We start from the raw sequence: 27,238 nt of genomic DNA on the forward strand, positions 1-27,238 counted from the left end.
GAATAAACGTTATTTGAGCGAAGCTGGGATGACCATATGTAATTTAGAACTCGTGACTCACTCTGTGAAGCCTTATTACAAGCTTGTGGCAATAATCCTGATTCTCCTCGTTGGCTGCTTTCACAGGAAAATCCAGGTAAGCTTTGGAGATCCCTGGAATCAAGAAGTGCACCATGGTCCACAATTCCATCAAGGTATTGTGCAGAGGAGTGTCTATCAGGAGCAAACGGTGTTGGCTGTGAAAAGAGACATATTTAAACAGCTCAGTGTTCCTGTTATCAACAGGTGTCCATTATGGGTCTTTACCGTGGGCCAGGAGAGAACCCTCCCAAAAGTAACAAGAAATTCGGGATAAAACGAATCCATAAATTAAAAGGGGAAAACACATTCAAGGGTCCAGTTAGAACAGTGGTGGCGAACCTTTGGGACTCCAGGTATCATGGACTACAATTCCCATCAGCCCCTGCCAGCATGGCCAATTGGGGCTGATGGGAATTGTAGTCCATGACATCTGGAGTGCCAAAGGTTCGCCACCACGGAGTTAGAATGATGTTACTTTGTACAGAAACTCAATGATCTATGCATGTTTACAGAGAGCCATCTCAGAAAAAGATGTTAGTAGAGTTGAATATTCTTCCGCCATGGAACTCAAATGATTCAAATGAGGCTCACCCCAATTACGCTTTTAAGAGGTCACCCTGCAAAAGCCAGTGGTCTGGGTCAGTGGCAAAGCCATAGGACTAAATCCAAAACACTCTACCCACGCTACAAGAAAATGTCGACAACTATTTTGCTATACATATGTAAATTTAATATAAATGCAAGTGCATCCCATAACCAAAGCAATGAAAAATACAGGTAAATCCTAATGTTGAATGCCAACTAGTATCCAATGTATTCTTAAACACTCTATAAAATACAGAGAATCCACATAGAACTGGTAAGAAAAGTCCAATGGGAAGATGGTAACCATAGTCCCTAATCAAGTTAGGGAAGAGAAAATGGGCAGAATGACTCGCAAACAATCCCCGATCTAGGTAGGACAGGTTTCCCTAGGCCCGTGGTGGCGAACCTATGGCACTCCAGATGTTTATGGACTACAAATCCCATCAGCCCCTGCCAGCATGGCCAACTGGCATTCCCAACGTGATGACATTCTACAACCAGGAGGCCTAAAGCCAATTGGCCATGCTGGCAGGGGCTGATGGGAATTGTAGTTCATGAACATCTGGAGTGCCATAAGTTCGCCACCACTGCCCTAGGTATTCCTGTTTCGTGGAAATAATTCCACTTCCTCACCAACTTCATTCTGTCTTGCCCACAGAGTATAAGTGATCACTATCTCAGTTCTAGAACAATAAGTTTGGTTTTAATATATAGATGTGTCCCGTTTCTATGGAGCTGGACATGCAGAATATCTGATGCTAAAGTTGCATTGAAAATTTGTACAAAAATTGGCATTCTTAGGGTTTACTTGTATTTGTCATCGCTTTGGTTATGGGTTTCACTTACATTTATATTAAATTTACACGTGTACAACATAATTGTTATTTACATTTTCTTGTAACCTGTGTAGAGTGTTTCGGGTTTATTCCTACGGTTTTGCATACTGGTTCAGTATACCCTTGTTTGGCTTTCTGGATCAGTGACAACCGTGATCCGTGAAGAAAAGTAAATCCACCAGCACAGTGGAAGAGAAGAAATGAAAGGGAAGCGAAACGCTTCAAGAGGCTTTAGACCTGCGGAGACAGAGGAGGGCTTCCCAGTGCTTCTCGGTCATGTTTTTGATCTGCTGCATCTCATCGACGACCAGGTATTTCCACCGCATTTTCATGAACGCCTGGTGCCCTTTGAAAAGCTGCTTGTAGGAAGTGATGCAGACGTTAAAGCTGTTGGGTTCCGACCACGCCTACAGAAAGAAAAAAAATGGCACAGTACAAAAAACAGCGTTCAGAACAGATGCAGAACTCACACAGCCGATGACAGGAGTCGCCAACATGGTGCCCGCGGGCATTTGCCTGTGTCTTTCCTTGTCCCCAACTGGTTTTAGGAAGTGGGTGGGGCCAAGCAGAACTTCTGCCCAGCAAGACTTCTGATTGGCTGTGCAGATTTTTTACAAAATCGCTTTGACAGTTATTGTCACCACAGCACAAGGATCTGCAGAATGTTACCAAAATTAAGCTGTGGCCACCTTTGCCTAGTGCAGCAACCATTTTGTGGCAGCCATTTTGTTGCTTTGCCCCCCCTCCCCGCCCCCCCCCCCAGCCATGTCAGAATTCCAAAAGGTTGGGGACCCCTGGCACATGGCTTAATTTCATATCATTTGAAGAAGAGGCAGCAATTAGCTGAAAAGTTAAAGGAAAATGGCTTTTCTAAAGACCTTTTTCAGCCTGAGGAATTGTCTTCCAGGCAACCTCATCCTGTATTCCCATAGCCAGATCTCCTCAAATGAATGCAACCCCCTTGTCTATATTTAGCACATTAACCCGTATTTTAAAAACTGAGCATTTAACACAGCAGTTTAAATCCATAAATTTGCAACATTATGAGCTGCAATGCTAGCATTTTACTGATTTCACCCGCGGTGTTTTATTGCTGTGCTGCAAGACACCTTCAAGGTTCTTACAGAACAGCAGGGTATCAATAAATATTGGTTATAAAGCTATAAAGACAAGATCGTTAAACAGAGCCTGCGAGCTTAGAAAATACTGCAGAATTCCAGCGCTTCTCAGAAACATCTCAGTGGCTGTTGCTGCAAGGAGGAAGGCAGATTTGATGGGACTCTGGTCTGATCTAACAGGGCTCTCCTTGCGTTCACGTCTTAATAACCCCAACGCATTTGAAGCTCTGATGGGGAAGGGAGATTCCTAAAGTGGCTCTTGATTAACAGCAACATCTCCAGGCAGTATCTGACAACCTGCACACACTGCCTTTCTTTGTCTTATGAGGAGAAGAGAAGGAACAGGAAGTTCCTGGGACTAGAAATCCAATCCACCTTCCTGTTCCATCAAGACCTCTGAAGGCAAAGAGTCCTCAGGAATTGTTATCTAGTATTAAAATCCAGCCTTGCCATTTAGTAGGCGATCTTGGGGCAAGTCAGAATATCTCTCAGCCTAAGTACCTCACAAGGTTGTTGCTAGGCTAAACCAATCATCTCAGAAGTGGGTGGGATACACATGGAACAAGTAGATTGTTAATATTGTTTTACTGGGTTTTAGAATGCTGCTTATTCTGAGTTATGTATTTTAACTATTTATCACTTATTTATTGTGCACATTGTTTTAGTTGTGGTTTTGCTGTACACTGCCCAGAGCCCTTCGGGGGTGGGCGGTTTATCAAATTTAACTAACTAACCAACCAACCAACCAACCAACCAACCAACCAACCAACCAAAATAATAATAATAACAACAACAACAACAACAACAACAACAACAACAACAACAACAATAGATACTGCTAAACACAGGTGAAAACTGATGAAGCCACCTTATACAGAACCAGACCTTTACTCTGTCGAACTCAGCATTGCCAACATAAACTGGCACCGACTCTTTTATTTATTTATTTATTTATATTTTAGATTTATATAGGCCGCCTCTTCCCCGGAGGGCTCGATCTACTTCCTGAGTCTTTTACTCAAAGCTGCTGGGGTTTGAACCTGGGACCTTCTGCATGCAAAGCAGAGACGCTTCCACTGAACCACAGTAAAGAGGGGGCAACAGGGTTTAAAATGCAATACCTGTCTCTTTGCTCTGAGCTCTCGCTGGCTGCCAATATAGAGAAGGATTTTCAGCCCAGGGCACCAACGCTTCAGTTCAAGTTCCCACTTCAATATATTACAGCTGCGAACCACGACAAGGTGAGGACCCCAATCGCCTGTGAAGGAACCAGAGGGAGAAGAATGAGCCACCTTTACAAGGTGCCGACAGCCCGCCCCGGGTCTGAATGACTTAAATCACATGTGTCAAACTCGCGCCCCTCCAGATGTTATGGACTACAGTTCCCATCATCCCCTGCCAGCATGATGCTGGCAGGGGATGATGGGAACTGTAGTCCATAACATCTGGAGGGCCGCGAGTTTGACACCTGTGATTTAAAGGAACAAAGTCGAATCGGAAGGCCCGGCAAGGCCAGCTTACCTTCGTTGCATGCCAGGTGCGCAAAGAAGGCGGTGACTTGCACAGTTTTGCCCAGGCCGGCCTCGTCTGCCAAAATGCCATTGAGATTCTTCTTGTAGAGCTTTGCCAGCCAGTCTAAGCCGATCTTCTGATACTCTCGAAGGGAGCCGTACAAAAGAGGTGGGGTGTTGTATTTTACCTGCAACATCACATGCACACGCTTTTGATCTGGATTTACCTTTCAGACACAGTTCACAGCTCTACAAGAGAATCCCTCACTTTGCTTTGGTGGATCAACGGTAGCCAAGGGAATTTTTCCGATCAGAGGATCACGTTCTCACGGTTGTTAGTTAACGTTAAAAGGAAATCTCCCTCCACTAGCTTTGCAGTTTTTTTTACAGAACAAGAGATCGTTTTTCACTTTCCGTTTAGCAACCCTGCTTCCAAACCCTTTCACGATGTAAAAGGAAAACACTAAAAAAACTGAGGTAACTGAAGCCAATCTAGTGGTCAAAGATGCAAAAATGTCACCTTAGAACCAATGCTTAGACAGGTAGTCTCCAAACCTTTTTGAACTTGTGGGCACCTCTGGGATATTGAAAGGGTGGTGGTAAGCACGACCCAAAAATGGCTGCTGGAGGAGGTGAAGCCAAACCCAAAATGGCGGCCTCAAGAGGTGAAGCCAAAAATAACACCTCCTCTCCTCACTCTGCCAAAGAATCACACAAGTGGAATAAGAAGCAATTATGCAAACCACAGGAGGTGGTGATGGCCACTAACCTAGACAGCTTTAAAAGGGGCTTGGACAGATTTATGGAGGAGAAATCGATCTATGGCTACCAATCTTGATCCTCCTTGATCTCAGAAAAGCATGTTTGCCACACTGAGTTCTTTGGAAGAAGGACAGGATTTTAAAAATCTACATAACCAACAGATTGGATAAAACAACTATACTAGTATAAACAACCTGTTTTAAATGCATTGGCTTCCACCAATAAAGTGCTAAATAATCATTTTGAGCAGGTGCCGAGAATCCTTCCTTGGGAACGCTATCACACACACAAAACTGTAAGTGCGAGAATTTCTCATAGGGAGCCTGAGAGAATGAAACCAATTACATTCTGTAGCTGGGGCCTCTTGAGTACAGACAACTTTACGCCACTACTGAGCCGCAGAACACTTACTGCCGTTGTAATCCGAGCGCTGCCCTTCGGCAAGAGGCTTTCAGCGGCAGCAGCCACTTCTGCTATGTCTCTTCCGTGCTTCTTGGTAGAAATCGCTCTCTCTACCCCCTTATACTGATCAATGCTGAGGAGGGAGTCAATCAGAATGGTCTCCTTCGGAGGAAGTTCCCTTTCACCAGCGTGGTCGTCCATTTCTGCCCAAGTAAACATCGACAATCAATTAGCATGGGTGTGTAGCTTATTTGTAACACTCAAACTACGTCCAAATAGTTGGTTGTGGTGGGTTTTCTGGGCTGTGTGGCCGTGGCACTGCCCCACAGCCTGGAAAACACACCACAACCAGTTGAATCCAGCCGTGAAAGCCTTCAATAATAAATATGCCCAAATAGTTTTTCTACTGGTGCAAAAGGTCTACTTTGACCATCCGAAGCCTATGCTGGGGACCTGGAACCCACATGGACAAAAGCCATATAGGACAGAGACTGTGACGAGAAAGGGAAATAAGCAAGGGGGAATGAAAATGCTGGCTGGATCCACCCTGTCACAAATTTTGCAGTCTAAATCTGAGACATCGAATCTGGACAAGAACGATGTAAGAGAATGGACAAAAGCAACTCAAGCCAAGAAAGCAAGCACAAGGTGAATAATGAGCAAGTATATCACAATTCATTCTCAAAGATGTCACTGACTTTCTAAGGACATATCTAACCACGTGCCATTGTCAACACGTACCTTCTTCACTAGTCTCCTCCTCGTCATGCTTCGGCTGGGGCCAGTGAAAATTCTCGGCAAAGGCGCCTTCGTACATCTTGACCAAATCGTCCAAAGGCAGCTCAGCTACACGTGACATGAAAGGAAGTCGCGAGACGCCCGCATGATCCAAACAGCCAAACAGAGCAAGATGAGCTACAAACGTGAGCTTTTTGACAGGATCGAGGGCATTTCGATGCTCAATTACAACCTCCAATGAAATTAGCCTTCAATGTTTACCATGCAGCAGTGGTGAAAAAAAACAGAGCGCTGGACTAAGATTTGGGAGAGCCAAGATCAAATCCCAATTTTAATGTGAAGTTCGCTGGCTGGGTGATCCTAGGTTGGTCTCTGTCAACTCAAGCTGTGTCACAGATTTGTTCTGAGAACAAAACAAGGAACCCTGGACGATCCTCTGATTTTCATGGAGGAAGGGCAGACATCTTTTTTTTTTTAAGTGGCTGATAGGGCAAGGCAAAGAACTCCCTTGGTGCTCCTGAACAGAGGAAAGGGAGCCACAATCCCCATCTTTTTAGATGGCTTGTTCTGAACAGCCCAGCCCAGCCCAGCCCAGCCAGACCTCTTCAGAACTTGCAAGATACGCAGGGCTGGCACCAGTCAGTGCTTGTATAGGAAACCATCAAAGACAACTGGGGCTGCTAAGAAGAAAGTGACAACGACGAACTATCTCTGCTGTCTCTTGTCTTGAAAGCCCCGTGAGGGGTTGACATAAGTCGTCAGCAACATGATAGCACACCCTTTATTTACTCATTTGTTTATTTTATTAGATGTCTATGCTGCCCTTTCCCTATGGGCTCAGGGTGACTGACGTCACACAATAAATACAATAAAACACAGTTTAAAACATGCAATAAACAGTGCAAGATGCTATTTACAACCACCAGTTTAAACAAAATGGTGATGCATAATGGCAATTCTGTTTCACACGCTTGTCCTCCAGAGACGCAAAATACACCTAAACGAAAAGGTATGCTAATATTTAAAATAAAAGCTTAATGAAAGTTCGGGGGATCCAAAAGCCCACAACAGCTTATCACACCCTTCCGTGTTTGATTCCAAAGCAGATGGACATGTATAGAAATTTGTGGGCTCTCACCTTCCTTGGCCAAATTGGAGAGCTCCATCTGATGGTTTACGTTTCCTTCTTTCATTTCTTGTTCTTCAATGGTCTCTTCTTCATCTTCAACTAGAAAACAAATCCAAAATAAATCCAAACTATTACTTCCATAGATACATTCAGGATCTACTCTCTCTCTCTCTCTCTCTCTCTCACACACACACACACACACACACGTGTTCATTTGGAGAGATTAGGAAATTAGGATATCGTCAGTGAAAACAAATCACACTGAAGTGCACAGAAAGGGTGTACGAGACACTCAGGAGATAGGGGGTGGGTTCTGGTGATGCTGAAAATGCATTCCACCAATCTTTCTATTTCATTCTTACAGAAAAATGTGCAAGTTAATGGTTTAGCTTTCTGGTCACCAGACTGAGAAAGTGGCCTACCCTCATCATCTGTCAACGACGTGCTTGCCTTTCTCTTCCTTCCCGATGACCAGGAACCCTACAAAAATGCATACAAATACCTCAGATCTACACAAGGAACGCTCGGAAGCATTCACTGGCATAAGCATTTATAGATTGCACAACTAGAAAGCAAGAGGAAAGACCATAATCCTTGGCGGGCAGATCAATTGACAGTTCCTCACTGGAACAAGTCTAGTTGACTTAGACTTAAACACGAACATGATACCTATTTTCTCTTTCCGGTTTATTTCATAATCCTTGTCCAAGGATCCTGACTTGAAGCTCTGCATGGGGCACAAGCTTAATGGGAGGTATTCTCAAAAAATGGCAGTTCGTCCCTTTGCAGTTGAAGAAAAGAGGAACTGGAAAGAGGACAAATGCTCGCCATAAAGGATTCCGCGGGAGAACAAGAAATCAGTCCCCCTGTGCACACACGACATTCTGCCAGTTTCAAGTTAAAAAAAATAGGGAAAGTGAAACAGAAATCAAGAGGCACCTTCGAACCGGCCCAACTTCATTTTGCCATAGACCAGGGTTAGGAAACCTGTGGCTCGAGAGCCGCATGCGGCTCTTCTGCCCTTGCACTGTGGCTCCACGGGTCGAGCCGCCGGCCCCATCCTTGCCTGCCCTGCTGTGCAGGGTTAGGGGACGGTGCCCCCTGCAATCTGGAAATCTGCATAAAAAATTTTGGCCCTCCCTTCGCACCAGAGAAAAAGTCTTGATTTTTTTTTCTTTTGACTTTAAAAAAGAAATTGTGTATAATTATGGTATTAAAAGATAAAATAGCTTGACGTTATACAATACTGATCACAGTTTATGCATTTCTGAGTTTCTAAAGTTTTTCTACATCATCCGCTGGCCTTCGTGTGTCATCTGCAGCTTCTATAAAACTCCCGTTAAAAAACCCTGTTTAATTTCTTATGTCAACTCATGATACATCGAAGCAATGATGGGGAAAGTCGCAATGATGGGGAAAGACTGAAAGGAGTGTACATAATTCCTGTCTGCTCCATTTTACCCTCCTCTGGCTAAAGAAGCAAAGAAGGGACCACCCAACCACATACCCATTCCTATTTTCATGGACATTTTCGTATCCCTCCTGCTTCGCCTGTCAGCGCCTTGCCGGCATCCTCTATGTAAGAATGGACAGCTGAGTCGCCATTGCTTTCTTTGATCTCATTCACATTTTTAACTGGAGAAACTCACCATAACATGTTTTGGCACTCCTGCTATCCATAAAACTGAGAACAATAAAACCTAAGCAAAGAGGGATCCTTACCAAATCGCTTCCTTTCTCCAGCAGAAGCTCTTCCAGATGCCTTGTGTCCTTGCCTGCAAAATTGGGATAGCTTTATGTGTCCTGGAGACCACCCAACACAATGTGCATTTTTCCAAGCCTAATCTCCACTCAGAAACAGAAACTAAATAAGCACACCAAAGGGAAAAAAATCCAAGCTGCCGATTTAGAGGCAGCTGTGCAAAATTTTGGAAGGGTTAATTTAAAACCTCGGGAGAGGGAATGGTGGTTCCAGGCAAGACCAAAGGGGAGAATCTCCAAATGGTTCACTCTGGATCCTTCCACACATACAGAATAATGCACTTTCAATCTACTTTCACAATTGTTCGCAAGTGGATTTTGCTACTCCACACAGTAAAATCCAGCTGCAAAGTGCATTGAAAGTGGATTGAAAATGCACTATTCTGCATGTACGGAAGGGGCCTCTGTCCTGCCTGTTTAGCTTATTTTTAAGTTTCTACACAGTAGTGGTCAGCAGCATAGGATCTCCTGAGGCCACCCTCAACAGAACATTAAAGAAAAACACAACATTCCCCACCCCACCCCACCCCTTCCCTTCCTTCAAAATGAACTCCTTGGTCCTTTGAAAGGAATACGTTGTTTCTGTTTATCTCTAATTTCTTCTCCCTCTTCTCTCCCATTTCAAATTTTTAGATCCTCAGATCTAAATGCCAGCATTACTAAATGCCAGTAGTTTTCCTTCCACTTAACATTTATTTCCTGTATTGTATATGTTTTTTAATCCGTTTTTTACTATTGTTGTACTGTTGTCTGTGCCAATAAAGGCTTGCTGCTGCTATAGATCCTCAGACCAGGGATGTAACTTCAAATGCTCTTTAAAGCCCTGTGCACATTTATAGTGTCATAAAAAACCACCACTCTATATACAGAGGAATCGGGGAATATCCAACAGCCTCCCCCACAATTATACACCCTATAGAATATTAAAGATCTTTTATCACCTGTCTTACTTCAGAACACAGTAGTTACAGGCTGCATCTTATATTTCAGCAAAAAATACCCCACACCATACATCACGGCCTCGTTTGAAGAAATCTAGCTGCATAAGATCGTTACCTCTCCTTGAACGCCTCTTCAAATTTAACGCTTTCCTCCTTTTCTCTTGAAATTCAATCTGCAGCTTTATTTCCACAACCTAAAGCACATAAGGTGGTGCGTATGAGACAGGCAGCTATTTAAGATCTTTAAATTAGAGCAACGGAAGCGAAAGAAGAATTATCTACTAAGTCTTGCTGCTACAGTTTCCCTGAAAGGTTGGTCCCAAAAAGTATTCCAAAGCACAGTTCCTCACTAGCAGTGTAAAATCACGAAAACAGTGCTCTGCTCACTACACAGATAACCTTTTGCTCCAACTGTACAAAAAAAGGGCTTTTCTACAAGGTAACAAAGTGACCTCTGATGGGCTACTGCAGAGGCAGGAGAAACCAGATCTGCAAAGGAAGAGGAAAGTGCTTTCTAGTCTTGCCCAAGCCAGATCTTTGGGTTGTTGTTGTTTTTTTTAATCCTGCCTCCACAAGGATGGAGAGACTGCCCTCTCGATCTTCAGATGATGCCAAGGGGAGAGAGCTTGACTGATTCTATTCTCAAGCACTAATAAGGTAAGGATGTTTGCCAGCTGGCTGGCAGAGGAAAATGCTGTGGGGTGGAGGAGTTACCTGTTCAATATTGGACCAGAAATATTCAATTTCTCTGGCAATTGATGCAGCAATACGCCTGAGCTTGTTCTGCTCCTCCTTCTTGGCTCTCTCCTCATTCAGTTTCTTTTCTTCGTGGTAGCGAGCCACAGTTCGGACCATCTAATAAATAAAATAAAATAGCTTTCTTTCAAGTTACTGCCCTTTACAGGGTAGCCTCTAAAAATCACTTAAGCAAACTGAAAAATCTGTTTTTGCATTAGAAAGAAAACCTGAAAACGTGTGATTATGTTGGCTTGTATCCTACTGTCTTTCTAATGATGGAAAGGACCTTCTGTCATCATAGGGGGTTGGAATTTTTCCCTTCCTACTGCAAACCCCAACTTTGCCTTGTATGCTTATTTGTATTCATTTATTATGTTTTATACCCCACTTTTCTTCCCAGGGGCATCCGGAGTGGCTTACAACATTCTTCCCTTCTCTACTGTATCCTCAAGACAACTCTTAGAAAGCCAGCATGGTCTAGTGCAGGGGTAGGGAACCTGTGGCTCGAGAGCCGCATGCAGCTCTTCTGCCCTTGCACTGTGGCTCCATCGAAATGAGCCGGGCCGCCCCATCCTTGCTCCGGCCCCTGCAGGCAGGCAGGGTGGGTTCAACCAACTGCCCACGGTTATTGGCACAAGGCCAAGCTGCGGGAGCCCTCTACCGCCTCTGTTGGAGCGGGGCGGGCGCTTTCCCAGTGGCCAGTGAGGCCGAGCCGCCGGCTTCATCCTTGCCTTCCGCCCCTGCAGGCAGCAGGTCGGTTCACCAACTGCCCACGGTATATTGCCGCCGCGGTTTTCTCGCTCGCCTCTGTTGGTGCGGGGCGGGCGCTTTCCCAGTGGCCAGTGTGAGGCCGAAATAGCCGCCGGCTTCATCCTTGCTCCGCTTCCTGCAGGCAGCAGGGTGGGCGTCTTCACCAACCGCTCCACGGTCGGGTTACGCTGCTGGTCCGCTTCTGTTGGTGCGGGCGGGCGCCTCTCAGTGGCCAGAGGTCGGTTACCGGCTTCATTCTGCCCTTGCAGGCAGCAGGGTGGGTTCACCAACTGCCCACGTCGGGCTACCGCCGCCGCGGGTTTCTCTTCTGTTGGTGCGGGGCTGGCTTCCCAGTGGCCAGTGAGGTCGGTCAGCCGCTTCATCTCTGCCCTGCAGGCAGGCAGGGTGGGTCTACCAACCGCCCATCATCGTCGGGCTGCCGCCAGGGCTTCCCCTCTCGCCCGCCCTGTTGGTGCGGGGCGGGCGCTTTCCCAGTGGCCAGTGAGGCCGAGCCGCCGGCTTCATCCTTGCCCGCCCTGCAGGCAGCAGGGTGGGTTCACCAACTGCCCACGGTCGGCTGGGCCGCGCTGCGGGCTTCCCCTCTCGCCCGCCCTGTTGGTGCGGGGCGGGCGCTTTCCCAGTGGCCAGTGAGGCCGAGCCGCCGGCTTCATCCTTGCCCGCCCTGCAGGCAGCAGGGCAGGCGCATCCATGCGCTTCTCAGAATGAGCGGAGTAAAAGGTAAAAAAAACCCCTATATATAGAGTGTTATCTTTATTTTAAATGTCAAAAATTATTTGCGGCTCCAAGTGTTTTCTTTTCCCGTGGAAAACGGGTCCAAATGGCTCTTTGAGTGTTAAAGGTTCCCTACCCCTGGTCTAGTGGTTAAGAGCAGTTGGATTCTAATCTGGAGAACCAGATTTGGTGGAGACTTATCTGGTGAACCAGATGTGTTTCCGCACTCCTACATTCCTGCTGGGTGACCTTGGGCTAGTCACAGTTCTCTTAGAACTCCCTCAGCCCCACCTACCTCACAAGGTGTCTGTGGGGGGAGAGGCACACAATACAAATTACAACAATGAGAGCAATTACCACATGCACAGTGTTTACTGGCACACACAAACAATAAATTGCAATGCACCTATGCCTAAAATTAATGTGCCTTCATTGCAGTAGTAGCAAAATACATTATGGATGTTTGCATTTTGATACTATTGCAATTAAGGTATAATAACTTTATGCATGGGTGCATTGCAATGTATTGTTTGTGCGTGCCAGTACAGATCCTGCCGAGACAACTCTCACAAGATCCACTGCACCTTCTTTGCCGCTGCCATCTTCCACATCCGCTCCTGTGCAAAGTCGGTTGCCATCCACTGCATCTCTTCCAGAAGGTAGTCCCAGTGAGATTTTGGCCTGGGGGCTTCCTGCAGTTTGGGCAGCCGTCTCAGAGACCACAACCCCTCTTTTCTCAGCTCTGCTATTCGTTGGTGGACTTGGTTTTCCTTTCAATGCAAGAAAAGAAGGGGGGAATGTTTAACTGGAAATAAACCATGCTGCATTCCTACCTTGCCTTACACCGTGCAATCCGTTTTCTGCACTGTTCACATCAGGGGGCTCCTACCTGTGGCCGTCCAGATATTCATGGACTATGATTCCCATCAGCCCCTGCCAGCATGGTGAATTGGCAGAGTTGATGGGAATTGCAGTCCATGAACATCTGGAGGGCCAAGATTAGAGCCGTGGTGGCAAACCTTTGGAACTCCAGATGTTATGAACTACATTTCCCATCAGCCCCTGCCAGCATGGTCAATTGGCCATGCTGGCAGGGGCTGATGGGAATTGTAGTCCATAACATCTGGAGTGCCAAAGGTTCACCACCACTGGATTAGAGGCTGGTTTACATAGCAGTTCCCAGGAACACAGGGTCCATTTCAGGTTCCTACACAAAAAGGTACGCAGTACAAATTACAACAATGAGAGCAATTACAGCGTGCGCTATGTGTACTGGCACACACAAACAATAAACTGCAATGCACCTATGCATAAAATTAATGTACCTTCATAGTAGTAGCAAAATACATTATGGGTGTTTGTATATTGCTACTATTGCAATTAAGGTATATTAATGTTATGCATGGATGCACTGCAATGTATTGTTTGTGTGTGCCAGTACAGATCCTGCCAAGACAAATCTCACAAGATCCATTGCACCTTCACACCCCAAATAGTTTGCTTTCTGGACTGTTCTCTAATTCTGTAATCTTATTCTTACTGCTCACATTGTTTTATATCCTGTAATCTGCCTTGAACATCAGCAGAAAATGTAGACTGTAAATAAATAAAAATTCAAAATCTAACACTTATTGATTGATTAATCTACCACAAACCTGAAATAACAGACACCCGGGAGCATTACTAGTTACTAAACAGACTTAGGATGGAAAGGAAAGTTTGCAAAACTCATCCATGGCTGGTGTGATGTATGGTACAATTCTAAGCACAGTTTATTAATCTCCTAGGCCCGTGGTGGCGAACCTTTGGCACTCCAGATGTTATGGACTCCAATTCCCATCAGCCTCTGCCAGCATGGTCAATTGTAGGGGCTGATGGGAATTGTAGTCCATAACATCTGGAGTGCCAAAGTTTCGCCACCACTGTCCTAGGCCCACTAAATTTAACTGACTTTAAAAGGTATAGCTCTCTTCAGGACTACATAGCCTCAGGCAAGTGATGAGCCACTCTCTTCTCTGCCACTCTCTTTTCAGCCACTCTCTTCTCTGTGAAATAAACCATCCACTGACCCTGTAACCTGGACCAATGTTACCAAGATGATGTACATTAAATCCTTTGCACACTCAAGCACTAAATGCTGTTCCTCAGCTGTGTGTCATTCTCCTTCTTACTGCTATGAGATCAACGCAGGGTAAAAACATGCTCAAATCTAAATAACTTATTTTGCTCCGCACAGAAGCAGAGAGCGCTGCACATTCAGTCAATCAATGAGCCTTTATTGGCATATGATGTAAGCTAAAACAGGAAATATAAAAACAGGATTTTTAAGAAACCCAGTTCTTAAAGTCAGATACTGTACAACATCTCAAAAGTAAATCATCGGTTCGTTTTCATTACTACATATAAAAACTTGGACACAGCTTCACGTTAAGTCAAGTTATTATTGTTCAGTAAGAAGATAATGTTTTTGTTGGACTGACATTTCAGTATACTGTGATGCTAGAAATGTCAGGTTTTTGGTCCTAGCCTTATTAAACCATTGGCAACAAAGTAACAGATGTTGTACAGTTTCTTGTTGATTTAAATTGCATGGACACATTAGTGCTATCAAATGTTGTCCCTTGATTGGTGTAGAAACGTTGCTAGACGCAGAAAACGTTGGAGGCAAAGCTATAAACCAGCAGCAGGGGGGGGAAAAGAGCTATGTGGATTCTGGTCATGAGCCACACATAGGCCCATTCCGCACATGCAGAATAATGCACTTTCAAACAGCTTTCATTGCTCTTTGAAGCTGTACGGAATAGCAAAATCCACTTGCAAACAGTTGTGAAAATGGTTTGAAAATGCATTATTTTGCGTGTGAGGAAGGGGCCATAGAATCATAGAGTTGGAAGAGACCAGAAGGGTGCATCTTTTTGCATACTGCGGCTTCTGCTATCAGACGGAAGAATTCTTACCAGTTTAACTTGCTCAGCCAGCTTCTCTTGGGAACTGTCCTGCGGCACGACGGCCGTATTCTGAGCTGGGCTCTGGGTCTTGGGTGCTGCGGTCACTGCCAAGCCTGGGGGTTTGGAGGCAACAGGAGACACAGACTTGTTCGTGGCTGGCGAGGTTCGGCTGGCCTGGGCCGGGTAGGTGGACTGCGGTGCCGATGTGGAAATGGCCGCCGGCGGGTTTGATGAGGTAGGAGGAAGGGTGCTTGCTGGAAGACGCTGGGAATTCTGGACAGAGTCTACAGACGCTCTCGCCAGGGTCACAGTCTGTTAACGACACACAAACATTCAGAGGCAGACGTCGTTTTAAAAGGGTGTGCGTGACATGCTGTCTACCTTTGCCTTATGATACAAAATGCAGCACTTCAATATAGACCTAGCTATGTTAATTCAGCCTGTTGGACTGAATTGCATGTGCTCGAGAATTAAAAACATAGTATACAAGAAATGCTAGCTTGCTAGAATTCCATCCCAGATTGCCACCCGGAAACAATGCACACCCACCTACGGATGACTTACAACAGCCACAGAATATGGGAGTCACAGGGCTCATGGCCTACAAGGCACTGGCTGTTCTGGCAATCGGGAGGCGGGGCACTAATGAAATCAGAGGCATTGAGAGCAATGGTTTTACGGTTCTCTTCTCACAGAGCACCGGGGATCAAGGGGAAGAAGCCGGAGATCTGCAGTGGCTGCTGATGGGCCCAGGAGCAGCCCCCAACCCAGGTGAAAGACTGCACAAAACTATGTAAGGAGGGGGAAAGCAGATGCATTGAACTACCTTCCCTCTACGTTTGAGAGGGCACCAGCCGAACTTTGTAACCACAAGGACAATCCCAGAACTGGGCAACCCTGCTTCGCACACATTTCCTTAGACCCGTGATGGCGAACCTTTGGCACTCCAGATGTTATGGACTACAATTCCCATCAGCCCCTGCCAGCATGGCCAATTGGCAGGGGCTGGTGGGAATTGTAGTCAATAACATCTGGAGTGCCAAAGGTTCACCACCACTTCCTTAGACCATGAAATGCCTGTAAGCATGATGGGCGGGTGGAATGCGCACACCAGCCGCAACTACCCACCTGCTCTGAAAAACTGAGGGGCGGAAACGGGTACTAGTGCCGTGGTGGCACGTGACACCGCTTCCGGCACAAAATGAGAAATGGAGTCGTCACACCAGGGCAATTCTGTAAGATTTGGATGGAACTTTGGAAAAAGCCAGAGCTAAACGGAAGAGCCCATCTTTTGGAACCAGAAAATCCCGGGTTCAACTCCAGTCAAAGCTGTTTTAGGGAGCGAAAAGCTTTGTCTGAATGAGGAGCGATGTTCCGACACGGCATAAGGCGGCTTTAGGCATTCACATCTGAATTTTTCGTCTGCCTGTTTTCAGCTTCTGCCTTTATCTTACCTTTAGTACGCAGCACCCGCCCCCATTCTCACTTAGCAAAGCCCCATCTCTTCTCCCTGTCCTTAGCTGAGGAGTAGATCCCAACACCCCATACGCAAAACGTTCACACGTGTCCAAATACCTGCTGCTGGACCGGAGCTTGCGGTTGGGATATTTGTGCTGCGACGGGTCCCTGGGCATGAGCCGCCAGCTGCACCTGCTGCTGCAGCGGTGTTTGAACCTGGCTGTGTGGCACAGCAGCACTGACGGATATTGTCTGGGGTGAGGCCTTCGTGGGCGCCTGAGGCTGGACTGGAGCTTCTGTGATCTGGGGCTGCTGTTGGGTCAGCTGCAGGGTAGCCGGGAGAGCCCCGACGGGCACGTTGGTCGGCTGCAGCCTCCCCGGCAGCTGCGGCGGAGGGGTGTGCAGACTTGCCGCGTTCTGCACCGGAGGGCCTTTGGAAGGGTCGTACTGCTGCTGGCTTTGCTTCTGCCCTGTCAGCTGCACCGCTTGAGGGGTGGGCGGCATTCCTCCTGCAAAGCGAGAACAGAACGGGGAAGAGGTGAACCCTCAAAGCCTTCTGGCCGCTTGCGACTTCGGTAGACATCACGGAGGTAACTATTTCTACTTACTTTTCCCACACCACACTATCACTTTGAACAAATGGCGTAAAACAATCACAAGTCAAAAAAGAAACCAGGACAACAATCTACCATGCACGGAAACGGACGGGCTTTTGCCAATGAGTCAGTACACACAGAATGGGTTATCTAATAGCTCCTACGTTGGTGACAGGTAGTTAAAAAAAAACAGAACAAATGTAACAAAGGCTCAATTAAAAATCGCGTCGACTACCCGAGAGCCGCCTGTTCGCAAACCGGCAGGCTTCGTAGCGACCCGAGTTCACACTGACGCCTGCCACAGGTTTCACATGCCCACATGCACCAGCGAAGCCTGTCACTCGGCTTCTGACACAAACCAGGCATTTCACACCAAGTATTAATTTACAAGGGGGAAGAGAGCGGCAGAACCAGAGACCTCGAAAAACGCTCCGCCGTTTCTGGCCCCGGTGCCAACGTCCCACTTGCTAATTAATCCACGGTTGGCGTGTGGTGACACAGTTACCTTGCGCTGTTGGCATGAGCTGTTGAAGAGGGACTCCTGAAGCCACGCCTGGATGCTGAAAAACCATCCCGTGACGGCCCACTTCAATTCGGGGTCTCTTAGACGAATCTGTGATATTCAAATTCCGTTTACGGCACGGCACAGCGGAAGGGGTTCAAGGTTATAACGTTTACACAAGATGCCCCAAACCTTGATATCTACGAGTCTATGGTGGGAGGACAGCATCGTGGGAGGGGACACCGAACACACACGCTATCGCCAAATCCAGTCCATTGGCTGCGAAGGGAGCATGTGACAAGCAATGAATGTCCAATCGCAGCAAACAGACTGAAGGCTTTGGCAAACGGGCAAACTGAAGCAAGCGTTTTTAGTGAATGCTAGACAGTGGCGATCCTTGTATCAGCCTAGAATGATAACTTGGTTCTACTTAGGGGACCATACCTGCTGAAGAAAGTGCTTGTTGTCTCTTAAAAGCTTCAATTTCTATGGCATTCACTGTTCCTGTTACCGGAGCCCCTGCATGCACCTGCTATTATAAGAGAAAACAGAAAAGTCAACATTCAACTAGATCCTCACGTTTTTCTTCTTCTGCAGAACCCCCCTCCCCCAATTCAATTTCCCAACTAATTCCTTTTTCTCCCTCTTTTAAAGCTGCGTGAGGAAAAGAAATGTGTCCGAGAGCTGCTGGCAATTTTTGAAAATACATACAGTACATCAAATTTCCTAGTATTTATGCCCCATTTTCCATACCTACAGCAATGGTTCCCAAACTGGGGTATGCGTACCCAGAGAGGTATGACCGAGAGCAATGGGGGGGGGGGGGGCGGATGTGAAAAATTATATAATGGGTTTGAACAACTTTAGGGAAATGGGTTGCCAAGGGATAGGTAAGAGATAAAAGGTTGGGAACTACTGACCTACAGGTATATCGCCCACTTCTAACAAAGAAGATTTAAGTTCAAAATGACAAAGTTACAGGAAGAGAAATATCTTTGGTTTCCTTTTGGTGATCCTGCCTTACAGCAAATTTGCTCTAATAGTTTGAAATCCCCATCTGCTTGGTCATGGGATCAAGTCATTACTTTTTTTGGCACTGAAAACAAACTTTGAAATGATGCGTGTGAATACTACCAACACCCAATGTATTTCCACCAGCATAGGAGGAGCCAATAAATTCCCCACCCCATCCCCAGGTAGATGCCTTTAGAAAGGACGAAAAACAAAGGTAAAATCAATGATTTTTTTTAAAAAAGCAGGATGCTCTAAAAGCATTTCTTCCAGCAGAAGCCAAAGTGACAATCAGTGGAGGCTGTACTGGCAAAGCACACTTAAGACTCTTCCTTGGTGAAATCAGCGGAATGATTCGCACAAGATGCAGCCACCTTCTCCAGATGTTAGCAAGACTGCACGGGAAACCTACAAACACTGCCCTAAGCCCATAAAGGAAAAGTGAGGTGACTACTAATTAAATGTAGTACTAACTACTCATAAAATGCTCATCTTCATCTGTGTTGTTGACAGGAAGGGCTCGAGGATGGAGTGCTATGCGTCTCGGTGGAGAGAAATGCCTCCCGATGCCCAAAGAAAATTCAGACAGTGAAAGCCAAGCGACTCAGATTTTGTGCTCTCCACGTGGACATCCACAAATGCAACCATTTACTTGCATGGGAGAAAGTATTGGGGCTGGGGGCTAAACCCCAGCCAGTGAGAATTATATTTGTTTTTGTCTGCAGAGCCCCTATCTTGATTCTTAGACAGATGGGAAGGCTCAGAAAAAATGAAAGGAAACTCTCCCCCCCCCCCATTTTTTCCAATGCCTTTCCCCCCATTTTTCCAGTAGGAAAAATAAGCTGACCTTTGGGGGAATTCCGAAAAAAAATCTCGAACAAGATATTTTTTTCTTTTCGAATGAGCGAAATGTCTTTATAGACAAGGTGGTCACGCAGTAGATATAAAAAAGGTAAAGTTTCCCCTTCAGTCGTGTTCGACCCTGGGCTACCACCGCAAGCAGTGATTTTATAGGCAAGCTGTTTTTGTGGGGTAGTTTGCCATTGCTTTCCCTGGTTATTCTTTACCCCCTAGCTATGTGCTAGGTACTCATTTACTGAACGGATGGCTGAGTTGACCATGAGCCAGCTGCCAGGATATCTGGCCCACAGGGGGCTCGAACTCCTGACCGTGTGAGTGACAGTGCAAGCACTTAACCACTATGCCACGTGGCTCCTATGCAGTAGATATAGACAGCTCTTAAATCCAAGATGCACTTCTGAACCTAGAAAGATACCTAATCTTCATTAGGGGAGCACTGAGGGCTTTCACTGCTTTTCAACAGCCGCATGCCTTTTGCTATCCTTTGGACCTGACTTGTGGTTGACTTTTTCTCCTCTTCCTCAAACCACTGAGACCCATTCACACACAGACAGGATTTTAAAAAAACCTTATTATCCCACCTTGCAGGAGGGAGGAAAAAAGATCAGGAGGAAGTAGGGCAGCAACTTTCCCGTGGAAAACTCTGAAAATTTCACCGAGAACTGAGTTCCCTCTAACCAGCTAGCAAAAATTAAAACATCAGCTTGCAGTTTGCTCTCAAGTGGGCGATATATTTGCAATTTTGCTTATAGAAAACTAAGGCATTTGTAACTTTTAAACTCCATGAAATAATGTCAAATACATTATATGCCAAGTAAGTTACAGCTAATGCATTTTATGTTGATTACAGTCCTATCAAGGACTGCAATCCTTGACAGGACTGTAATCAACATAAAATGCATCGGTTATAACTTCATTTTAAGTTTGATCAGACTGTAAGTCCTGCATGTACTCCGATTTTAAATATGTGAAATATGTTATATGCCACATAAGTTATAACTGATGCATTTTACGTTCATTAGAGTCCTATAAAGGATTGTAGCCAATGTAAAATGCATCAGTTACAACTTTAGTAAGTTTAATAGGACTGTAAGTACTGCATGTACTTCAACTTTTTTCTCCACCTTGAGAAATTTTATATCACCGTTTGTCGCTGTTGCAGCCTAGCAGAAGAATGGTGGGAACCTCCAAGGCTGGTCATCCAAAGTGGGTAAAAAAATGTGTGAAGGTGAACAGACACAACCTAAGCAACAGGTGTAGGTATCCCTGCATCATTTATCTTCTGACTTCACCTGGCCTACATCCACCTTCTCAGATCATTTTTGACTGGCTCTTCCTCTGCCAATCACTGCCCCCAGTTTCTGCCTCCATTTGAAAGGTTAGCTTCTCAGAATAGGGTCTGTTCTCTTCAAAGTACTCGGCACGCTCAGCCCCACCTTGACCGCTACACTCCTCCCAACCGCTCCTAGTTGGTCATTCCAATGTTCAGGTTAGGAGATTTGCCTCAGCTTTTTCTGTAGCAGCCTTTTATCTTCACAACAGCCTCCCAGAGAAAGTCAAAAGACAGCATGGCCTTTAGGATGTCCCGTAAAACAGGCTATTCCGAAGGGCTATTTATGAATCTTGTAGGGAACTTGTTGGATGTGCTGGGGCTGCTTGGGGTATCTTACGAGTTTTGTTTTAGGAGTGAAGTTTGTTCTCTGTGTACGGTTTCCTTTGTTTAACTGATCGTACGCCTCTCAAGTAGACCTTTCTCATCTTTGTATTTAAGCCACTTTGAGTCACAGCACAGAGTCGGCTCGCCAGCTCAGAGTTGCGAAACTTCTGGGGATTTGGGAAACAAAGGCTGGGTTTGGAGAGGAACCTCGTGAGAATACAATGCCACAGAACGCCCCCTCCAAAGAAGACCTTTTCTCTAAGAAGAAAAAGAGAAGAATTTGGATTTATACCCTTTCTCCTCTTCTCCCCACAACAGACACCTTGTGAGGTAGGTGGGGCTGAGAGAGTTCTGAGAGAACTGTGACTAGCCCCAGGTCATCCAGAAGGAATGTAGGAGTGTGGAAACACATCTGGCTCACCAGATAACCACTCAGGTGGAGGAGTGGTTCTCCAGATTCGAATCCACCTGCTCTTACCCACTACACCTCGCTGCATCAATTCCCCTCTGATGAATGTAAACTTTATGTCATCTGCTGCCTGCTCCAAATGCAAAAGCGACAGTCAAGTCCTACTGCTTGCTCGCAAATAATTAAGCTTGTTAAATCGTTCTATTGGTAACATTCTATTAAAGTAAAGGATAAATGATTTAAAAAAAAACACTGTTGCCAGCGCGGCCACAGGGTTGAATGTGACAGCCCCACACTAAGCCAGATCTGTTGCATTTACAACATAACCCGCTATTTCCAAGATCTGTAGTGTAAACGCTTGAAAATAAAACTAGGATTGGCACTGACCATTATTTGTCTGCACTCCAATATTGTTAAGTATCTCACATAGCCAACAACGTCACTAGGTAGGTGCCTACTTGTCTGTTTTGTTTTGTTTTGAAAAAATCATTTCATTATGATGTCACTTGTTAGCAAAGGCCCTAGTTAGAGATATGCAGGTTTGAGAGAGGGTGAGTTGGAGTAAGTATAGCCAGTAATAGTGGTTTAATTTTTATATAATTTTATTAAGAATGAATTAGTCTTCTTTATATCATTTCTTGTATTACTATCCTGATTGCTACCCATATTTTTTTATCTGTGTAAACATAAGCCTAAGTATAAGATTAGATGTTTTCATATTTTTTCTTCCTTCTCTATATGCATGTAGGACTTCTCAGTTAGTTTGTTCCTGTATTAGCTAAAAGATTACTTCACAAGGAGAACTGTACCAACGCTGTACTGAATGCTCATGTACTGAAAAGCTGTTTTGACCCAAACATCCTTGAATGAAAGATAACACTAGCCAATTATGAACATGGACTAAGTAAGATCATTTAGCATCGGCAATTGACGGGGTAAATGATCCTACTATCAGGGCTGTACCAACAGCTGCATTTTTACGCATCACTACCAAGGAGGCTGCCAGGGTTTGTTATTTGCATTAATCATGAACGGAAAGTCTGACACATTCAAGTGATAAGAGAGAGTGTTTAATGACGAAAAGTGTCAATCCCCCTCTGATGAATGTAAACTTTATGAGCCTTTTACGTATTGTTCTAACTCCCTTTCCCATGAAAAACCCTATAAAAAGGGCTGGTTTTTCTTTTTACCTCCTTGCTGAATGAACTTTTAGTGTGGCATTATAAAAAATATTTTTTTAAAAAATATATTATCCATGGCTCTTGCTTTAGCCCAGGGGTAGGAAACCTTTAACACTCAAAGAGCCATTTGGACCCGTTTTCGACAGGAAAAGAAAACACTTGGAGCCGCAAATAATTTTTGACATTTAAAATAAAGATAACACTATATCTATTGGGGTTTTTTTTACCTTTTACTCCACTCATTCTGAGAAGCGCATGGATGCGCTCGCCCTGCTGCCTGTAGGGCGGGCAAGGATGAAGCCGGCGGCTTGGCTTCGCCGGCCGCCGGGAAAGCGCCCGCCCTGCTCCAATGGGGCGGGCGAGAGGGGAAGCCCGTGGTGCGGCCCAGCCAACCACGGGCAGTTGGTGCGCAGCAGGGCGGGCAAGGATGGGGCCGGCAGCTCGGCTCGTGGAGCCACAGTGCAAGGGCAGAAGAGCTGCATGCAGCTCTCGAGCCGCAGGTTCCCTACCCCTGCTTTAGCCTAACCCCAGGGTATGGTAACATAAGTTCCAGTTACTTTCCCCAGATGAAGTCTGGGAGAATACTTTAAAAAACAAAACAAAAACCCTTGTTTGGAATGAGTGAAATGCATGTCAAGACAAAGTCAATACGCAGTATGAGTATTTTAAGTACCTACACTGTTAGATAATGATAATTCTTGTGTATGTGGTCGATAAGTTCAGCATGTGTTCAAGCATAGGGGTTAAAGTGCTGAACAAGGTTTTCAGAAATCCAAGTATGAATCCCTACTTGGGCTGCGAAAGCTTGCTGGGTGACCTTAGCCCAGTCTCAAACTCTCAGCCTAATCTACTTCGCAGGGTTGTTGTGAGAATAACACAGAGGAGAGGAGAATGATAATAAGGCACTTTGGGTTCCCATTGGGGTGAAAGGTGAGACATTATTAAAGTAAGTAAGATAAAGGTTTGTTTAAATGTGATTAAACTTTGTCCACAATTGATAAGTAATGTTCATATGCTGTTGAATATACAGTATGCTATTTGAATGATAGTAACCCAATTTTCACCTTCATTTTCACGGCTTCTCAGATGGCTGAAAGTAAGATATTTCTTAAAACAGTTTACAGTGAATCAATCTGCAGCTGTTGCATGCTCACTGAGGTCTAAGTGCTGTGTTTACGTTGCCAATGTAGTAAAATAAGTTCACACGCAGTGAAAATGTGTATATTACATACATTTCAATTTTTCCAAACATGTCTGGGTTTCCCTCACTCCATTATGGCTCCCAGAAATTCTGCACCCCTAATCCAAGCTCTGCAGTAGTTCAGCAAACCTAGCAACCTGGCAAAGCATCTAACTTTAAAAACCACCCCCAAATCAAAATCATATACCGTGTTTCCCCGAATATAAGACAGCGTCTTATATTAATTTTTGCTCCCAAAGATGCGCTACGTCTTATTTTCAGGGGATGTCTTATTTTTCGGTGTTCTGTTCGTCGGGCATGCGTCCAAACAAAAACTTTGCTATGTCTTACTTTCGGGGGATGCCTTATATTTCGCACTTCAGCAAAACCTCTACTATATCTTATTTTCAGGGGATGTCTTATATTCGGAGAAACAGGGTATTTACAGCCCAGTCCAGTTGTGGGCGAAAGAGCAGATCTACTTATGGAGTCGGCGCAGCCCTGCACCAGCAGAGGGCCCCATCCTGCCGGCACAGGGGAAAATGGGAGGCCCAGGCAGGCAGGCAAGCAGGAGGAGGCCCCTCAGCCCCGCTGCCACAAAAGCAGGCAGTCCTGGCCGCAGCAGAGGTGTGCTGGCATCCAGAAAGGATACTGGGGGATTCCAAGGGGTGGAGCTGACATTAAGTTAGCTCCCACCCAGGATATGGACCAACGGCGCCACAGCTCTGGCCCTGGACTTGCACAACCCTTTTGGTGGCACAGGTCCACTGGCCCCAACGGAGGGCTTTCCGAAGACCAGGTTTTCTCCCTCCCCGCACCTCCAGAAAGCCTTCTGGGCAGTGCAGCAACAGCGCTGTTCCTGGCCGTCTCCACCATCTGTTATTTATACGAAACCATGGTCGCTTCAATGCACCAGAAAGTAAGAAGGTGCAACTGCAAATCTGATATCTTTTCGTGTCTTTTTTTTTAAAAGAAAACCCTTCAAGTAGAGAACATAAAGAAAAGAGGGAGGGGAAAAGAACAGCATTTTAGGAGGAATCCACAGTCACAACGGCACAGACAGAGGGACCCACACTGTTACTAGGTAGAATGCACGAAAGGATCGAGACAGGCAAACCAAAGTGAAATACATTAAAAGCTGAAAGTTAATGAAACAAGCCAGCAACTTTGAGACAAGGAAAAAAATAATAACACTTCCTCAACGCTCCATAAACACTAATGCATCTGAAAAAGTAAAGGTCTTTGACTGCTCGATTTTGTTTTTTGAGATGAGAAGGGATGGGCCTCTTGGGGAAAGGCAAATTCCACTAGCAGATACCAAATCTGAATAAAGAAGAAAAAATAATAATAATCGGGGATGAAACTACAAGTTTAGAACCATTGAAAAGTACCTGAAATGGCTGCTGCTGGGATGAAAAAGCAGCAGAAACATTTGGAGGAAGCTGGGTTGCTATAGCAACAGGAGTACCCGTCTGCCCATCCTTTCCTGTCACAACCTTTACCTGAGAGAAGATATTTTGGGGAAAAACAAAAAGGGAAATCATTTCTCTTTCGTCCTCGTGTTTCGAATCTGGTCAGCACACCCTGCTTTGCACTTTAATGAGAGCTTTTTGCACTTTTGTGATGGTTTCTCACTGAAGAGGGGTTTATAACAATATATCCATCAGTGCAGCTCAACATAAACCTCTTTTTAAAATATATATATATAAAGAGTTCTGCTTTGCCATTAACGAGCAGAAAAGAGCGAAGGATAGGCTTGCAGGCAGTACCGTCACCTCACGTCACCAAAAGTCTCAATTCGATTTTCGCCCTGGGCAAACCCACAGGTAAAACTCTTGACGGCTTTCTTAACAGACGACAAAATTAGCACGACAGACAGTTCACATTCAGAAGAGCCCAAACATTTATTAAGCCATGAGCAGAGCCTGCAAACTCCCCCCACCGCCCCCCCCAACAAATCCCCATAGTGATCAGCCTACCCAGGCAAGGGATGAGGTGCATTGCTTTAGCAGAAGGTGATAAAGGAAAAAAAGGGAGGGGGGGGGGTAAGAGAGGAAGACCACAAAATACAAAGGGAGAATGTACAGAGACGCCCAAAGTGACTTCCTCTGCAGTAAAATGCAACACAACCTGATCAGCATGCACAAAAGTTCACTTTGCTGTTTTGCAAAAAGCCTTCCACGGGATTAATTACGTAAATTATTAGAACCTCTCAACCAGGTTATCTTTTATTTTTAAAAAAGCTCTAATAACACAGCTCATCCACAAAGTGAGATGCAGATCGCCTCCATAACTAACCTAAGAATAACAACATCAAATAGAGATACAGGAGTGAAGAAGTTTGACGAATCAAGGCCGAGTTCTGCTATGGTTTGAAAGTCTTCAACGTACTCAGAACCAGACTAGTCATATTTACCATTCTGAAGGTATTGTGGAGAAACAAATGTTAATGTTGCAGCCAGACTATTTAGCATGTATGTAAGGAACGATTACTTGGGGGTTATTTCTTTAAATTATAGAGCACAGGAAAAACACTATTAATTTTCATGGATCATATGACCTACTGTGTGTGATCTTCAACACACTTTGCACACCCTATTATGGATTTTAATGGGCTTTAGTTTCTATTGTTTTCTGTTGCTGCTCTCCTAACTAGACCTGTGGAACCGCTATTTAACCCACTGGAAATAACATACAACTCATCATCGGAAAGCAGCTTGGGGAAAGGGCTTAAACTTCTCCCTTTTCACCACAGTTCTGGCATTAATCAGGGTACTTGACCAAGCCTCCTATTTATATTTTTTAAAAAATAATAATAATTGGCAAATCCATTCACAAATCTCCCAGCACCTCAAACCCAAAGTAAATAAGTCATTAAAAAAATCTGAACCATTAATTTCATTGAACAAATCATTTAAAAACATCACCGCGCATTTCATTGCGTCACACGATTGCAATGAAAATGGCACTGTGTGTACAATATAGCTTGATACTTCCAATTAAATAACTGCTGGCAAACAAAACGCATGCCTCTCTGGGAAACGGCACCTCGCGAGTCAACCAGCTCACACGGCCATGCACAGAGGTGGGATAGGTGATTACAACTTCCGGGTTCAGCGTCTATCTAGAAAACTGAATGGGTTCACCATCCAGGAACAGCTATCTACTGGTAGGGCTGCCAGGCTGAGCTGTTGCACAGCTCTCTGAGAAAAGAGTCTGGAGCAGCGGCATCAACCCTTATCATGACCCATAGATATTTATTCCATTATGCTCAGTGGGGATGTAAGGCCAGGTGGCTTTCAAAGATGGGACCACCAGACAAGATGCAGTTGCACAGATTAAGCTTCTGGA

General features: G+C 45.2%; 1 protein-coding gene across 17 annotated transcripts in view; it reads right to left on the reverse strand.

Moving 5' to 3' along the window:
• Window positions 1–27,238, reverse strand: part of EP400 (E1A binding protein p400) — an 80,704-nt gene that overhangs the window by 44,004 nt on the left and 9,462 nt on the right. For 12 of the 17 annotated variants that reach the window (XM_048513975.1, XM_048513974.1, XM_048513969.1 and 9 more), the window contains exons 3-19: window positions 25,279–25,389; window positions 18,033–18,120; window positions 17,592–17,699; window positions 16,608–16,999; window positions 15,042–15,344; window positions 12,669–12,854; window positions 10,579–10,719; window positions 9,980–10,058; window positions 8,885–8,937; window positions 7,585–7,642; window positions 7,172–7,261; window positions 6,037–6,141; window positions 5,305–5,498; window positions 4,142–4,319; window positions 3,742–3,878; window positions 1,740–1,909; window positions 62–236 (exon numbers count right to left, since the gene is read on the reverse strand). In XM_048513975.1, coding sequence (XP_048369932.1) covers window positions 62–236; window positions 1,740–1,909; window positions 3,742–3,878; window positions 4,142–4,319; window positions 5,305–5,498; window positions 6,037–6,141; window positions 7,172–7,261; window positions 7,585–7,642; window positions 8,885–8,937; window positions 9,980–10,058; window positions 10,579–10,719; window positions 12,669–12,854; window positions 15,042–15,344; window positions 16,608–16,999; window positions 17,592–17,699; window positions 18,033–18,120; window positions 25,279–25,389 — 2,568 coding nt within the window. The remainder of the gene's footprint in view (window positions 1–61; window positions 237–1,739; window positions 1,910–3,741; window positions 3,879–4,141; window positions 4,320–5,304; window positions 5,499–6,036; window positions 6,142–7,171; window positions 7,262–7,584; window positions 7,643–8,884; window positions 8,938–9,979; window positions 10,059–10,578; window positions 10,720–12,668; window positions 12,855–15,041; window positions 15,345–16,607; window positions 17,000–17,591; window positions 17,700–18,032; window positions 18,121–25,278; window positions 25,390–27,238) is intronic. The other 5 variants (XM_048513976.1, XM_048513972.1, XM_048513977.1 and 2 more) reach the window with 3 other exon arrangements.

Source organism: Sphaerodactylus townsendi, linkage group LG13 (genome assembly GCF_021028975.2).
Source record: "Sphaerodactylus townsendi isolate TG3544 linkage group LG13, MPM_Stown_v2.3, whole genome shotgun sequence".
Lineage (NCBI taxonomy): Eukaryota > Metazoa > Chordata > Lepidosauria > Squamata > Sphaerodactylidae > Sphaerodactylus > Sphaerodactylus townsendi.